The following is a 17,864-nucleotide window of genomic DNA, read 5'->3' as shown; positions in this document are numbered from 1 at the left end:
AGTAGGCAAAAGATTTGAACAAATATTTCACCAAAGAAGCAAGACAAATGGCATATAAACAAACACATGAAAGGATCTCAGCATAATCAGTCATCAGAAAAATGCCACGTGAAACCACTGTGAAATATTGCTTGTACCTAGTAGAACGGCTGAAATGTAGATGAGCCACACTGAGTGTTGGTGAGGATGGGGAGTAACTGGAACCCTCGTATACAGCCAGTGGGCGTGGAAAATGGCGCAACCACTTTGGAAAACCATTTGTCAATTTCTTAAAAAGTTAAATGCACACCTCCCATGTGATCTGGGCATGCAACTCTTAGGTATTTATCCAAAAATAGTGATGTCCACATAGGCTTGTGCACAGATGTTTGTAGCAGCTTCATCTGTAATAGCCAAAAGCTGGAAACAATCCAAATGTCCATCAACAGGTAAACGGATTAAAAAAAAAAAACCTGGACATCCATACACTAGAATACTAGTCAGCAATATACGAAATGAACTACTGATGCACATGGAAACATGGCTGAATCTCCAGGTGGTTATGCGGAGTGAAAGAAGCCCAGATTAAAAAGCCAGTACGTACTGAGGGATTCCATTCATCTAAACTTCGATGAAATGCAAGCTAATGTACAGTGACAGAAAGGAGATCAGTGGTTGCCTGGGGGTAGGGGATGTGAGGACTGTGGGAGGGGTGGATTTGAAAAAGAGCACAAGGAAACTTTGGGGGTAATGGGTACGTTCATTATCTTCATTGTGGAGAAGGGTTCACAGCTATTTACACAGGTCAAAATGGATCAAATTTTACACTTGGAAAAGTGCATTGTACTCTTTCAGGGGTCCCTAAGACTACCTACGTGTTTGGTGATTTACTAGGACTCCAGGCACACAAAACATGGTTGTCCTTGGGGCTGAGATTGAGTACCGTGACGCAGGAAAGATGCGGAACCAGATCAGGGAGGGGAAAGAATCAGGCAGGGTCTGGAGGAATCCACGTGCCTCCCCCATGTCCCCCCGCTCCCGTGAGGAGTCACACAGGACACCTCCCCTCCAGCAGCAAAAATGTAACCCTGGCTGTGCCGTGGTTATGCCCACTGAAACCCATTTCAGGTTCTGCATTTTTCCTGGAGGCTGGTCACACAGGGACCTTTTGCCCACTGGTATTTCACATTCCCAAAAGAAAGACATGTTCAGTGGCCCCGGGCAGGCAGAACAACCACAACCTTATTAGCCTAAGAACTGCTTCCAAGCCAGGTTCCCATATGCCAGCCAAGGGCCAGCCTTGTAAGTGGGCCTTTCTGAAGATAACGGTCTCAGGGCTGTTAATGCTTCTCTGCAGTCAGTGAAACCTCAGTAGCACTTTTTTAAATTATTCTATACATTGTTATGAGCTAGCGCAAGGCAATGGTGGTTAATTTCTTGGAAAAGTTCTAGACTATAAAAATAGTAATTTCAGATTTGTGGGAGACCAATATAGTAAAACCTTCATTACTTGGATTGGTTCATACTCCAAAATCATCTTTTTGGAGCGAGGTGGGATGTTAATAAGTAAACAAAATTGGGATACTTGACAAATAGGAGCTTCAAGACATTTTCATCCTTTAATAATATGACTTTTCATTTGAGTTGTATTTGAAACTCTTTCCCACGTGTGAAATGTTTCTTCCTTTTCATTAAAAAAATTCCTTGATTGATAGTCATTTTCATCATTGGTCAACTGGTTATGACCTAGTTCTACAGCAAATAAAAAGTAAAGCATCAGTGTTCAAACTGTTAACAACTGCAACACTGGGTCCGCCAGCTGCCACTGTGTGTGTTTTGCGCTGCCCAGGGCACACCCAGCTGGGAGGGTGAGGAGAGCGGAAATCCAGCCTGTGCCTTGATGGCCAAGCCAGCCCCCTCGCCCCTCCTGGGTGTGTCTGCCCAAGAAAGGAGCACATCTTTCTAGTCTGCACAGAGACGCCACGTGGGCTGCCTCTGGCCCCAGCACACACCCTGGGAGGGGGGAGGGGAGGCGGGGGTTTGCTGCTGATGGTGGTAGCTTCCGCCTTCCCAGATGCTCCTTGCTGTCAGCAGGCTTTGTTGTGAACACGTCTTTCCCCTTAAAGAGATCCAGCAGGTAACTTCCAGTTGAGGGCTGTCCTTACTCAAAGCCCCACTGGGAACCGGCATGTGTCCCTTGTGCCAGGAGAGGGCCAGCTGTTCCAGCCAACGGGGTGAGGCATCTCCTCTCTAATTTGACCCAGCTGCCTTTGCAAGGCAGGTGAATTTAGCAATGCTTTTCTTTGTGTCAGCCTGAAGGATGCCAGGTGTCAGTTCTGTACCCGAATCCCCTTATTAATGTTCTCAGCCAAGACTTCTGTGTGTCCATAGCAAGAAAATAATCAGAGAAAGGCCACTCCAGCAGCTTCTCAGAGTGGAACTGTTGCTATCACTGAGGATTAAGGTTTCCCACAGGGGCAGCCAGCCTCCTCTCTTCTGAAGGTGCCAAATATTGTTTCAGATTCAGCTTTGAGAAAAATAGACAATATTTGGCCATTACAACTTCACTGCAGGTAAGTGAGGTTCATATACTGACCCCCTCCATCCCTCCCAGCTGTGAGCCTCCAGCTGCATCTGTCACAGAGACATACAGGGACCTGGGGAGCCGTGGGTCATCAGAAGGGCTCTGTTTGGATGCATTCACCTTTGGGAGATTTGCATTCCCTCCTCCCCTCACCCCCAGCCCCATTTCTTCTGTGGGGTACCCACGCCATCCTCCTTTCAAGTTCTTTTCCCTGAGGAATCTTAAACCGCATCTTTCTCCCCTTTTTGTAGATGCGAACCACGCGCAAGGTCTCCGTCTGGCCAGTGGGCCTGGTTGGCGGGCGACGCTATGAACGTCCGTTGGTGGAAAATGGCAAAGTCGTCGGCTGGTACACGGGCTGGAGGGCAGACCGACCTTTCGCCATTGACATGGCAGGTGAGGCATGTGGCTGGTGGGTTTGCTCCTGCCTGCCTGTCCCTGCTGGCTCCCCTGTTTGGCACATGCACTAGAGGAGAGAAGCTTTGACCTTGACCAGCTGCTTTGGTTAAAACCCTAGATTATGTTATCTTCAGCAGATAAATGGTTTAACTAAACCTTCAATGCAGGCTTTTGGTGAATTCAAGTAGAAATTGATGTTTTTGGAGGGACTGGAAAATGCTCAGTCCATTCCATTTTGTCACCAGTCCATGCAATGTTGGCATGCCAGGGGCTGGGCTGGGCAGTTGGGAGTTCGGTGCTGAGGATGCCACCTGACCCCTGCGTCACGGGGTCTGCACCCTGTACTTTTTGATGCCTCTCTGTCCAAGTCCAGATTGTTCTAAGACGTCACATGTGTATTGATAAATTTAGTAGTGATATGATATAGGCAAGCTGTTCATTTGCTTATTGATCCATTAGTGCTTATTGATATATTTAATGTCAATTATCAATATATTTAATAGGTAAAATTTAAACATTGGATTACTGGTTTTTCAAACATTTATTAACTGTGAGTTAATTGATAAAACAAACATATAGTAAAGGTAGTAGACCAACCACTCATAAAGCTGGTAGGAAAGTTAAAAGACAAAAGCAGTAAAATCATCTATATCCACAATAGGTAGTTAAGAGATACACAAACAAAAAGATGTTAAATAATTACTCTGAATGTAAATGGGCTAAATGCCCCAAAGGACATATAGTGACTAAATGAGTAAAAAACAAGACCTATGTATATGCTAACTACAAGAAATTCACTTCCATCCTAAAGATACATACAGACTGAATGTGAGGGGATGGAAAAAGGTATTCCATGTAAATGAAAATGAAAAGCAGGGATAGCAATACTTGTATCAGATAAAACAGACTTTAAACCAAAGACTATAATAAGAGAAAAAGAAGGATAGTATATAATAATAAAGGGATCAATCTAACAAGAAGATATAACAGTTGTAAACATATATGCACCCATTATAGGTGTCCCTAAATACATGAAGCAATTATTTAAAAACAGAAAGGGAAAAATTGTCAGTAATACAATATTAGTAGGGACTTTAATGCCCTACTTACAACAGTGGACAGCCCATCCAGACAGAAATTCAATAAGGAAAACTGGCTTTAAATGACCCATTAAAGCAGATGGAATGAAGGTATATAGAGAACATTTCATCCCAAAACAGCAGAATACACATTCTTTTCAAGTGCACGTGGGATATTCTCCAGGAGAGCTCACATGCTAGACCACAAAACAAGTTTCAATAAATTTAAGAAAATTGAAATCATATCAAGCATTTTTTCTGACCATGACAATATGAGATAAGAAATCAAGTACAGGAAAAAGTGCAAGAAACACAAACATGTAGGGCTAAATAACATGCTACTAAATAACCAATGGGTCTTGAAATCACAGTGGAAATTTAAAAAAAACAAAAAACCTGGAGACAAATGAAGATGGAAACACAAAATACCAAAATCTGTGGGACAGAGCAAAAGCAGTTCTAAGAGGGAAGATTGTAGGCATACAGGTTTACCTCAGGAAACAAGAAAAATCTCACATAAACAGTCGAACATGACACCTAAAGGAATTATAAAAAGAAGAACAAACAAAATCCAAAGTTAGTCAAAGGAAAGATATCATAAAGATCAGAACACAAGTAAATGAAATAGAGACTTAAACAAAATAGAAAAGATCAATAAAACTAAGAATGGTACTTTGAAAAGATAAACAAGTTGATAAAGCTTTAGCCAGACTCATCAGATTCATCAAGCTTTAGCCAAAAATAGAGGAGACCCTAGTCAATAAAATCTGAACTGAAAGAGGAGGCCTTACAACCAACACCACAGAAATACAAAGGATTAGAAGACATTACTACCAAAAATTATATGCCAACAAAATAAACAACCTAGAAGAAATGGATAAATTCCGAAAAAATATACAATCTCACAAGACTGAATCAGGAAGAAATAGGAAACATGAACAGACCAATTACCACTAATAAACTTGAATCAGTAGTTTAAAAACTCCCAACAAGCAAAAGTCCAGGACCAAACAGCTTTATAGGTGAATTCTACCAAAAATTTAAAAGGATTTAGTACCTATCCTTCTCAAACTATACCAAAATAATGATGAGGAAGTAATGCTTCCAAACTCATTCTATAAGGCCAGAACCATTCTGATACCAAAACCAGATAAAGGCACCACAGACACCACATACACAAAAAGAAATGTACAGGTCAATATTAGTGATGGACATAGATACAAAAATCCTCAAAGAAGTATTAGCAAACTGAATTCAACAATATATTAAAATGATCAAATGGGATTTACCCAGGGATGCAAGGATGGTCCAATACTTACAAATCAATCAACGTAGTACACCACATTAACAAACTGAAGAATAAAAATCATATCATCTCAATAGATGTAGAAAAATCTTGACAAAATTCAACATTCATTTATGATTAAAAACTCTCAAAAAAGTTGATATAGAGGGAGCATACCTACATATAGTAAAGGTCATATATGACAAAAACACAGCCATCATATTCAACAGAGAAAAGCTGAATGCATTTCTTCTAAGATCAGGAGTAAGACAAGGATGGCCACATTCATCAACATAGTATTAGAAGTCCTAGCCACAGCAGTTAGACAAGAAAAAAGAAATAAAGGGAATCCACATTAGAAAGGAAGAAATAAAATTGTCATTGTTTGTAGATGACATGATACTATATATAGAAAATCCTAGACTGCCATCAAGAAACTATTAGAAATAATAAATGAATTCAGTAAAGTTGGCAGTATACAAAATTAGTATACAGAAATCTGTTGCATTTCTAAACTTTAATAATGAACTATCAGAAAGAGAAATTAGGAAAATAATACCATTTATAAATGCATCAAAAAGAATTAAATGTCTTCTGCCCCTTTTTGATTGGGCTGCTTGTTTTGTTTTTTCTTTTAATATTAAGCTGTATGAGCTGTTTGTATGTTTTGGAAATTGGTCCCTTGTCAGTTGTGTCATTTGCAAATATTTTCTCCCATTCTGTACATTGTCTTTTCATTCTGTTTATTGTTTCCTTTGCTGTGCAAAAGCTTTTCAGTTTAATTAGATCCCATTTGTTTATTTTTGCTTTTATTTCCATTACTCTAGGAGCTAGTTTGAAAAAAATATTGCTGAAATTTATGTCAAAGAGTGCTCTGCCTATGTTTTCCTCTGGGAGTTTTGTAGTATCTGGTCTTACATTTAGGTCTTTAATCCATTTGGAGTTTATTTTTATATATGTGTTAGAGAATGTTCTAATTTCATTCTTTTACATGTAGCTATCCAGTTTTACCAGCACTTACTGAAGAGACTGTCTTGTCTCCATTTTATATTCTTGCCTCCTTTGTTGTAGATTAATTAGTTATAATTCTTCTTTGTCTTCTTTGGAGAAATAGACACTTCTCCAGAGAAGACATCTAGATGGCCAACAGGCACATGACAAAACATGAACGTGACAAGATGTTCAGCATTGCTAATTATTAGAGAAATGCAAATCAAAACTACAGTGAGGTATCACCTGACACCAGTCAGAATGGCCATCATGAAAGTGTCTACAAATAATAAATGTTGGAGAGGATGTGGAGAAAAAGGAACCCTCCTACACTGTTGGTGGAAATGTAAATTGGTGCAGCCACTATGGAGGACAGTATGGAGGTTCCTTAAAAGACTAAAAATAGATCCAGCAATCCTACTCCTGGGCATATATCTGGAGAAAAATATAATTCAAAAAGACACATGCCCCTCGATGTTCATAGCAGCACTATTTACAATAGCCAAGATGTGGAAATAACCTAAATGTCCATCAGCAGATGACTGAATAAAGAAGATGTGATTTATATATATATATATTTATATATATATATACATACAAACACACACACATACATATATATACATATTCATAAGTACACGCACATATATACATACATATACACATACAAACACATACATATACACATACAAACACACACATATACATATATATACACACACATAGACATACACACACACAATGGAATATTACTCAGCCATTAAGAATGAAATAATGCCATTTGCAGCAACATGGATGGACCTAGAGATTATCATATTAAGTGAAGCAAATCAGACAGAGAAAGAAATTTAGCATATGATAGCACTTATATGTGGAATCTAAGAAAAAATGATATAAATTCTGTTTACAAACCCAAAGCAGACTCACAGACATAGAAAACAAACTATGGTTACCAAAGGGGAAAGAGTGGATGGGATAAATTAGGGCTTGGGGATTAACAGACACATGTTACTATATATAAAATAAATAAATAACAAGGACCTACTTTATAGCATAGGGAACTATATTCAATAACTTGTAATAACCTATAGTGAAAAAGAATCTAAAAATATGTATTTATGTATGTATATGTATAACTGAATCACTTTGCTGTACACTTGAAATTAACATTGTAAATCAACTACACTTCAGTAAAAATAATTTTTTAAAAAAAGAATAAAATACCTAGGAGTAAATCTCACCAGAGGTAAGAGACATGTACTCTGAAAACTGTAAGACATTGATGATAGAAATTGAGGACAACAGAAACAAATGGAAAGAAATACCATGTTCATGGATTGGAGGAATTAATGTTGTTCAAATGACCACACTACCCACGACAGTCTACAGATTTAGTGTAATCTAAAAAATAAAAAAATCAATAGCATTTTTCACAGAATGAGATTAATTCTAAAATTTGTATGGAACCACAAAAGACCCTGAATAGCCAAAGCAATCTTGAGAAAGAACAACAAAGCAGGAGGCATCATGCTTCCTGATTTCTTACCATTCTGCAAAGCTTCAGTCATCCAAACAGTGTGGTACTGGCACAAAAACAGGCCTATACATCAGTGGAACATAATGCGGAGCCCAGAAATAAACCCATGCTGATATGGTTAATTAATAACAAAGGAAGGAATAATATACACTGAGGAAAAAGACAGCCTTTTCAATAAATGACATTGGGAAGACTGGACAGCTACATGTAAGAGAATCAAACTGGACTACTTTCTCACACCACATGCAGAAATAAACTCAAAGTAGATTAAGGACATAATTTTTTTTTTTACTTTAATGACAGAGTAGGAAGAGTTTTGAGACAAAACAGATATGTTGAAAGTCCCAAAGGAGAGTTTGAGATTTATAAATGTTAGCCACTATATATAAAAGTAGATTTTTGAAATGTTTCTGCTGTATAGCACAGCGAACTATGTTTAATATATTGTCATAACCTTTAAAGAAAAAAATATGAAAATGAATATATGTATGTGTATGCATGATTGGGACATCGTGCTGTACACCGGAAATTGACACATTGTAACTGATGGAACTTCAATTAAAAAAAAAAGTCTCAAAGGAGAGGAAATATGGGGAATCCAGACCTTAGATGGACAAATTCACCTCAGCAGAATCACCTCGTCCTCCAAGTGAGGAGGTGAGGTCACCAAGGAAACAGGACCTGGGAAAGGGGCGGAGGGGGTGATGGTTAGAGGCTGGCCATCTGCTGGGGGTTAACAGAGCAGAAGCGACACTGGACTGAGTTCCATGGACACATCCTGAGCACGTCCTGCAGGGCCTGGAGGGGATGTCCAGCCGCTCCCCCTAATGTGTATCCAGCACAGAGAAGGGGTGTAATCAGTACACAACTGACTCTACAGTGAGACAGGAGATGACATGTGGATGGGCTGTGTGAGTCTCCACTGAAGGGCGCCGTCCACATGGGCCAGGTCAGGGAAGCAGGGTCACAGTTGGGGTGGGACAGTGAACCCCAGGGACCGTGTCTCGAAGGGGAAAGTGAGCTGGGGTCTGATTGTGAGAACTGAGTGTCAGGGTAGGAATCTGTCCTTACCTCCATGGCTGTTGGAGAGTCTGTGGAATGTTTTGAGTAGAGGGCTGGTGATTCAGACCTGTGATTTGAAAACAGCATGGCAGCAGGGGTGAGCCTTGAGGCCAGTGTGCCATCCTCATACAGGATGCTGGGGCTGAGGTAGAGGAGTAGGAGGTGACGGGAAGCCTTCTAGGACAGCTGTCAGGAACTTGCAACATGGTAACAAGCCATTTCATGGATAAAGGAGATGCGGTGCATACATATACAATGGGTACTACTCAGTCATAGAAAAGAAAGAAATTTGCCATTTGCAGCAACATAGATGGACTTGGAAGGCATTATGCTAAGTGAAATGAGTCAGACAGAGAAAGACAAATACTGTATGACATCACTTATATGTGGAATCTAAAAAAGGGCAAACTAGTGAATAAAACAAAAAGAAGCCGACTCACAGATACAGAGAACAAAACAGTGGTCACCAGTGGGGAGAGGGAAGTGGGGAGGGGCAAGACAAGGATAGGGGAAAAAAAGAGTTTTTGTGGGATTAAACGGAATCACATGTGAAACTTTCAAAACTTGTAAAGCACTATAGAATTTAAAGAACCTTTTGTTCAATTAAAAAATTTGTAACAAGCCATTTCAGATTCCACTCAAAAGTCAGCAGAAATGTAGATCTTTCTAGCACAGGTATATGGTGACAACGGATATATTCAGTTTAATTTGGGGATGTTTTAACTGGTATGATCTGTTGTCTTATCCTTTGAGTTGTAATTTCTGTGTGGAAAATGTGAACCTTGGGTAATTATAATTTACCATTGCCCAGAATTCCAGTTGTTTTAAAATAGGAATCTGCATATTAGAAGGGGAAAAAATCACGTTCCTGGGCTAAAGTTTCCGGGCTCAGGATTCATCATGGGTGCGCCATCCTAGAGGGCCGTGGGGTTCGGAGGGGCTGCAGATTGAGGTGAGGGGAACACAGTGCCTGCCTGGGCTTCGTGTGGTCTCAAGGGGAGTCACTCAGGAGTGCAGAGCAGATTCCTGCAGCCCCTTCCTCCCGTGTTCAGAGGGTGAAGGACCCCGTCAACACCTCTTCAAAGTCCTACCTCCCCTCCCACCTTCCACGAGTCCTCCTCCACCCCTGTCCTCCCTTCGTTCTCAGCTTTTAAAGCTCACTGTCTCCAGGAAGGCTTTGCAGGCATCCAGATGAAGACAGCTCCCTGGCCTGGTTATTTCCTCCTGTCATTTGAAACCCCTGCACTTCTGCTCCCCAGAGCCTACCACAGTGCTGTTCCATCTTTAACTGTAATTGTCAAATGCAGCCTCCACGGAGGCAGAAGCCTTGGAAGTCGTGGCCTCCACCCCCATCCACAGTCTCGGGCCCCGTGTGTACCAAGCCCCAGCCTCCAGTGGGCTAAGGGATTGCCTCACAGCTGAGTCCCCACTGCCTGGCTTACCAGGTAGACCTTTTTTAAAAAAAAAAAAAAGTGATTGTGAGTGATGACTCTGAAATTGAAGGGAGCCAAGGATGACACAGACAGGTCCCTGAAGCTCTCTCGTGGGCGCTCTGGAGATGACAGGTGTGCACGGCTTTCTTTCTCTTGAGATTTGTTGACCAGGAGTCTCCTTGGGGTAATTTACTCAGCCAACCCTTCCCTGGTAGATAATGCGGAAGGGAACTGCAGCCCAGCCCAGCCCAGATGATCATTGAAGCCACCTGAGCCAAAGCTGATGACGTTTTCCTCTGCCTCATGACTGTAAATACCGCAAGACAGCGCTGAGAATGACCTTCTCACCATTTTGGGTCCATTTGTAATCTGTGTGCGGTTTTCAATACAGGACAGTTTTTTCTGCAAAAGACCAAGCCAGTGAATGTTCTCAGGAGAGTGACTTGATGTGTCATGTGGTTCCTTTGGGTGCAGGGTCCAGGGACCGAGGCGGGCCTTGGCCCTGAGGTTAGCACAACGTGACAGTCACAGGATTGGGGCTCAGGCTCTCTGGGAGGGGGCGGCGGCTGCCGGTCCTGACAAAACGCAGCACTGAGGAGCGCCGGTGGGGGCTGGGCAGGCGGAAGCCCGGCGCCCGTTCCTCGTCCAGCTCCAGGATGCCGTGCGTTCTAGAGACGTCGGGGCATCTGATGCCTCCAGCCCCTCATTCAGTCCTGTCCACGGGCGGCCGGCTCTGCTGGGCGGAGCTGGGCGTGGGGGTACGGCGCCCCTGAGCGTCTGGGGCTCGTAATCAGGGTACTTTCCTGGGGCGGGGCGGGTGTGCAGAGGCTGGGCGAGAGGGAGGGGGAGAAGGTCGTGTGTGCAGGGGAGGTGGGCAGAGGGGTTTCAGGGCCCCATCCCCCTTCACACAGAGCCGCTCTGCATTTACATAGTGTCATGTCCCTCCAGGTTTCAGTGGAACAAAGCTTTCATTTAGCACTCAGAGTTTTGAAAACCACAAGTTTTCCCTCAGAGCAGAGAAGTCTGACAGGCTTAATAACGACTGTTTACTGAGAATTTACCAGGCAGCAAGATTACTGAATCCTGACTCAGCTCTGCCTGCATGATTATCCTCTTTTAAATATAAGGAAACCGAGGCCCAGCCAGACTGAGTGACTTCTCCAAGGTTACACAGTGATTGATGGAACTGAGATCCAAACTCTGGTTCAGGGATGGGCCTCCCACCGGGCTTTGAATCCGAACTCACCCACTTACAGCCAAGGGAACAAGCCCTTGATCTCTGGGCCTACGTGCTCTCCATCTGCAGAGCAGAGGACACGGGATCCTTCACAGAATAAGGCGCCACCTATAAAGCACGGGGCGCAACACTGCAGCCACTCAATGACTGGGGTGTCTCGTAACCAAGAAGCAGGATCCGCCCAGTGTCGTGGGTGTGTTCAGGTGGAGTCGGATCCCCCCCGGGGGGCTGTGGAGGCAGGGTGCTGACCTCGGGGCCCCTTGGGCACAGGCAGGCTGCACTTCTTGCTTTCCTCACGTCTAAACGAGGGATCAGACCATCTGCCTCGGGGGTCATGGTGAGGCTGAAATGAAAAGAGCTGCAGGAGAAACCGTTCCTGCTGTCCTGTGAAGATTTGAATCTGCACAGGCATGTATGTTTCCGGTCCGCCTGGAAGAAGGTGACTTAAGAACATGCAACCTCCTTGCTCAAGGCTCTCGAACTTCTTTTCTCTCCTGGCTGGTGGAGCTGTGCTCATCATCATTCAGCGAATTAGCTCAGCGTGCAGGATGGCGTGTGGGCATAGACACCGGCCCTGACTTGAGCGAGAATACTCCCCAAAGGGAGTGGTCAACAGGAAAGAAACAAAGATCATTTAAGCATTTAGAAGCTGGTATGTGCTCATGTTTATAATTTCCCAGCGAAAAACAACACAGAAAAGCATTTGAGCTTTCAAAAGGCAGTGCCATCTGTAACATGGAGATTTGCAGGGTGTTTGGTGTCACCTCTCAGCTTGGGAAAGCGTGCTGCTGAGAGGGAGCCTGGTTCTCGGTACAAGTTACCGATGGCTCCTGGGGAAGGATTTACACGGATTCTCACATTTTCTTATCAGGTCACTGGGGGCGGGGGAACATCCTTTTTTACCACTTAGACTTTCCCAAGAGCCCCTAGGAGAGCATCCATAGAATTTTCGTTTGGAATGTGTTAAAGAGGTAGACAGCTAGTGGAAAGACTTAAGAGTTAGGCTAACCTGGGGGCGGGCACACAGGCTGCCTTCTGAGACCGGCTTCGGAAGTAAAGTTAGCTGGCGTCCTTCCTGGGCCCCGCAAACAGCCATATCACCCCTACCCCAGACACTCTGCGCTTCAGTCCCTGTTGTTTCAAATTTGCCAGCCACCAAGGTAAGGCGAGCATCGCCCTTAGCTGGTGGGCCTGAGGGTATCAGGAGTGGCCACACAGCATCCTGCAGCCCAGATTATGGAATGTCACAGCCTTCCCATGTGTGCCTGGCTGATTTCTAGTCACCCCTCAAGACCCACTAGTGGCGCAGGAGTCACTTTCTCCAGGAAGTTTTCCTTATGTTCCCTCCAGCATCGATGCCCGTCCCACGTGCTCCCGTAGAGCCCGGCAGTTCCGCGCCTGTCCTCCAGGGGGCGCTCCCGTCGGCGTCCTGCCTACTCTGCTCCCTCTGCCTACCGGGCGCTGAGCCGGGAGGGAGCTCAAGTCTCCCACCTGCCTCTCCAGGCTGGGCACCGTCCCTGGCAGTTGTAGCTTGAACAAATGTGTGCTGATTTCATGGATTTTACTTGTCTAACTTTTCTAGCTTGAGGATCACCAAAATTAAGTTTGACAGCTTCTAATTTCTGCTGAGACCACATTGCCATTATCTCTTTTTATAAGACAATTTTAAAATAATTTTTATTTTTAAGATTAGGCATCCTCAGTGACAATCCAGAAACAGTCCAAGCTCTTTGGATGCGCACACACACAAAATGGTCAGAAGTGATTCCCCAATTTTCAATGACAAGATAGGAAAAAACATGTCCATAGCTGCAGCTGAATTTCTCTGTCCTTTTTCTCCAGATATATATTTTTTAAAGTTCTGTGCTCCAGAGAGCTCCCTAGGGAGGGTCTCATTCAGTTGTTCACAGCCTGGCTGCACATCAGAATTACCGAGAGAGCTTTGAAGAAATGCACATTCCTAGGCTCCATCGCTGATCTGTTAAACGAACATCTCTGGGTGCAGGTCTGGTGTTGGGGTATGTGTATATCTATCTTAAGTCTTGAGGTGATTATAAAGTACAGCCAGAGATCAGAACGGCTGGTGTAGCTGGTCAGAAGCTACCTGTTTCTTCCTCTGGTTCATTCCAGTCCCTTGGTAGGCACGGCCCCTCCCAGGCCACCTGTGAGGCAGTCTGGGGGTTTGAGATAGGATGACCCCATGCTACAGAAGGTTTGAGAATATTTAATAAAATTATTTCCATAGAAGATACTCCCATTGGGCAAGCAAGGAGAGACCTTAAGCACAGGAGAGTATTTTTTATTTTTCCCCCCTTTGGGGTGGAGGGGAGGTAATTAGGTTTTTATTTATTTATCTGTTTTAATGGAAGTACTGGGGATTGAACCAAGACCTTGTGCACGCTAGGCAGGTACCCTACCGCTGGGCTATATGCTACTACCCCCCAAGAGTATTTTTTTAAATTGTAACAACTGAGGGGAGGCTATAGCTCAAGGGTAGAATGCGTGCCTAGCCCGTACAAGGTTCAATCCCAGGGGTTCAATCCCCAGGACCTCCATTAAAATATATACATGCATACATACATACCTACATACCTAATTCCCCCTCCAAAAATAAATAAAATTGTGAGAACTGAGAAGCACCACTAACAATATAAGAGACTGCCTATATTGACTGGGATTGAAGTTTAGTCTCTTTTTTTAAATTGTGGTATATATATATATATATATAATGTACCGTCTTAACTATGTTTAAGTATACAGAGGCATCAAGTGCATTCACACTGTTCTGCAGTGATCCCCACCGTCCATCCCAAGAACTTCTCATCATCACAAACTGAAACTCTGTCCCCATTTTGTCAACTGATTAAAATAAAAAGAGTTAAGTTTTATTTGAGGACATTACTGAGCACTGTAGCCTGGGAGTCAGCCTCTCAGATCGCTCTGAGGGACTGTTCCAAAGAGGTAAGGGAGGAGCCAGGGTATATTTAGGAGTTTTTACTTTTTAAAAAAGGCAGTAAAACATCAAAAGATTATGACTAATCACAAAAACCAGATGTCCTAAGTTAATGATTTTAGTGCTTCTCTATATACGGGAAGATGCAAGAGTCTGGGCTCATTGAAATCATTCCTTTGATGTGCATCTTAGCTGTCTAGGGCCAGTGTCCTGTTTTTCTCCATCCCAAATTCCCCTCAGCACACACTTTGGGTGGCTTCAGTGGCTATTGGCTTGGTGGAAGGCAACAGTTTTTTTTTTTTTGTCCACACATTAAACAATAACTCCCTACTCTCTCCTCCCTCCAGTCCCTGGTAAGCACCATTCTACTTTCTGTCTCTATGAATTGGGCTTTTTGAGGTGCCTCATGTAAGTCCCCTTTGTTGAGCCAGGACAGTCACTTTCCCCTCTAGAGAACCTTTGGTGTTAGTATGCCTTAGATCCTCACCACCAATTTACTAGAAAATCATTCATGGGTGTTTTTTAGTATTTGGTTCATTAAACCTCCTTAATGTTCCTTTCTTCTTAGGATCAAGTTTTCCACCCTTGGTCAGCAAGGATGTTTGTTCTGAATGTTTCCTCAGAAGATTTAGTTTCCTAAATGATGGTTTCTTGTTTTCAGAGTAGAGATTTAAATGAATTGGTTGAAGATTAGATAAAGGACACTTCTTAGAAATAAAGAATGTTTAATTTTTTCCACAAAGGACAATGGCTTCTAAATGGCTTTTGAGGAGTTTTAAAAACTATACAGTAATGAAAAAAAAAAAAAAGATTTACCCTGAAGCAATCATAAAGTTTCAGTTGGTGTTCTGGAGCAGATTAACAGACCAAGTTAACAGCCTAGCCATGCTTTTTCATTCCTATTCTGCACTAGAAAAAAATCACTCTATCAAGATTTGCAGATATATGTACTATATATAAAACAGATAAACATCAAGTTTCTTCTGTATAGCACAGGGAACTACATTCAGCATCTTGTAGTAACCTATAATGATTAAGAATATGAAAAGGAATATATGTATACGGATGACTGAAACGTTACGCTGTACACCAGAAATTGACACAACATTGTAAACTGACTATACTTCAATGAAAAAATAAAATTAAAAAAAGAAAATCACTCTAAAGTATAATTGGAAGTAAATGTAGAAAGCTATAGTTCTGCCTGCCCCTTAGGAAGCAGTAGATTAGGAAGGGATCTTTATCATGGTCGTTAAGAGCACATCCTGACGTGCAAGCATTCAGTCTTAGAATGATGAAAATCTATAGCATGAAACGGTGGTAATTTAGAGATGATAGTAAATAGATAAAAGACACATTCCCATTATACAGCCCTCTTTTTTGCTTTCTGTATCTGATTTAAATCTAGTGGAAATGATTCTTGAAACATGACTGTCAACATATTGGTTTTTCAGTTGGATTGTTTGTAGATGCCAAGGCTGGAAGGAAAAAGACTATAGAAGGGGGTTTCGGTATAGCTCAGTGGTAGGACACATGCTTAGCATGCATGAGGTCCAGGGTTCAATTCCCAGTACAGCCACTGAAATAAATAAACTAATAAACAAACAAATAGATAAATATATAATTACCTTCCCCTCCAAAAAATTATAAATAATTTTTTTGAAAGACTGAAAAAATGTACTCATCAGTTTTCTATCTTTTAATAGCGATACAGTTGACATATGACATGATGTTACTTTCAGGTGTACAGCATAATGACTCTTTGTATATATTACAAAATTATGTAAAAATTGTATATATTACAAAAAGTGATCACCACAATAAGTCTAGTTAATATCCATCACCGCACATACTTACAATTATTTTTTCTTCTTGTGATGAGAGCTTTTAAGATTAAGTTGCTACTGTCTCAGCAACTTCCAAATATACAGTGTGGTATTATTACCTGTAGTTACCAGGATGTACATTACATCCTCAGGACTTACTTATTTTATAACTGGAAGTTTATACCTTTTGACCACCTTTACCCATTTACTCCATCTCTCCACCTCCCACCACTGAATCACCAATCTATTCTCTGTTTCTATGAGTTTAATTTGGGGGGATTTTTTTTTAGAATGGAAATCATGAGATCGTGTGGTGTTTGTCTTTCTCAGACTGACTGCACTAGGCATAATGCCCTCAAGGTCTATCCATGTTGTTGCAAAAAGCAAGTTTCCTTCTCTTTAATGGTTGAATAATATTCCGTTATGTGTACATACATACACCATGTCTTCTTTATCCATTCATCTGTCAGTGAACACGTAGGTGGCTTCCATGTCTTAGCTGTTGTAAATAATGCTGCAGTGGACGTGGGGGTGCATGTATCTTTTCAAATTAGTGTTTTCATTTTCTTGTGATAACTATCCAGAGGTGGAATTGCTGGATCATATAGTAGTTCTGTTTTTAATTTTTTGAGGAACCTTCATACCATTTTCCATAGTGGCTGCACCAATTTACATTGCCATCAACAGTGCACGAGGGTTCCCTTTTCTCCACATCCTTGCGAACACTTTTTATTTCTTGTCATTTTGATAATAGCCATCCTGACAGGTATGAGGTGATGTCTTAGTGTGGTTTTGATGTGCATTTCCCTGATGATTAGTGATATTGAACACCATTCCATGTACCTGTTAGACATTTTGTATGTTTACTTTGGAAAAATATCTGTTCAGAGCCTCTGACCATATTTTAATCAGATTTTTTTTGCTTTCAGGGTTTTGAGTTCTTTCTATATTTTGGATACTAACCTCATATAGGACACATGATTTGCCTTTCCTTTGCTGATGCTTTCCTTTGCTCTGCGGAAGCTCATTAGTTTGATATAGTCCCACTTGTTTATTTTTGCTTTTGTTCCCTTTGCTTTTTGTGTCAAATTCGAAAAAAAAAAATCATTGCCAAGACTGATGGCAATGAACTTACCACCCATGTTTTTCATCTAGGAGTTTTATGGTTTCAGGACTTATGTTCAAGTCTTTAATCCACTTTGAGTTCATTTTTCTGTGTGATATAAGATAATGGTCTAGTTTCATCCTTTGATACATGGCTGTCCATTTTACCCAACACCATTTATTGAAGAGACTGTCCTCCCCTCATTGTATATTCTTGGCTCCTTTGTTGTAAATTAATTGAGCGTATATATGTTGATTTATTTGGGGGCCCCTTATTCTGTTTCATTGATCTGTGTGTCTGTTTTTATGCCAGTACACACTGTTTTGATGACTGTAGCTTTGTAGTATGGTTTGAAATCAGGGCATGTGATGCCTCCAGTTCATTCTTCTTTCTCA

At 41.9% G+C, this 17,864-nt stretch overlaps 1 protein-coding gene across 1 annotated transcript in view; it reads left to right on the top strand.

The window, feature by feature from the left end:
* The window catches only part of B3GAT2 (beta-1,3-glucuronyltransferase 2), a 79,089-nt gene that overhangs the window by 36,075 nt on the left and 25,150 nt on the right, over positions 1-17,864 (top strand). The window contains exon 2 of the mRNA XM_031455932.2: positions 2,815-2,959. Within this exon, the coding sequence (XP_031311792.2) occupies positions 2,815-2,959 (145 nt within the window). The remainder of the gene's footprint in view (positions 1-2,814; positions 2,960-17,864) is intronic.

Source organism: Camelus dromedarius, chromosome 6 (assembly GCF_036321535.1).
Source record: "Camelus dromedarius isolate mCamDro1 chromosome 6, mCamDro1.pat, whole genome shotgun sequence".
In the NCBI taxonomy this organism is placed as follows: Eukaryota; Metazoa; Chordata; class Mammalia; order Artiodactyla; family Camelidae; genus Camelus; species Camelus dromedarius.
This window is presented reverse-complemented; position numbering and strand designations above follow the sequence as displayed.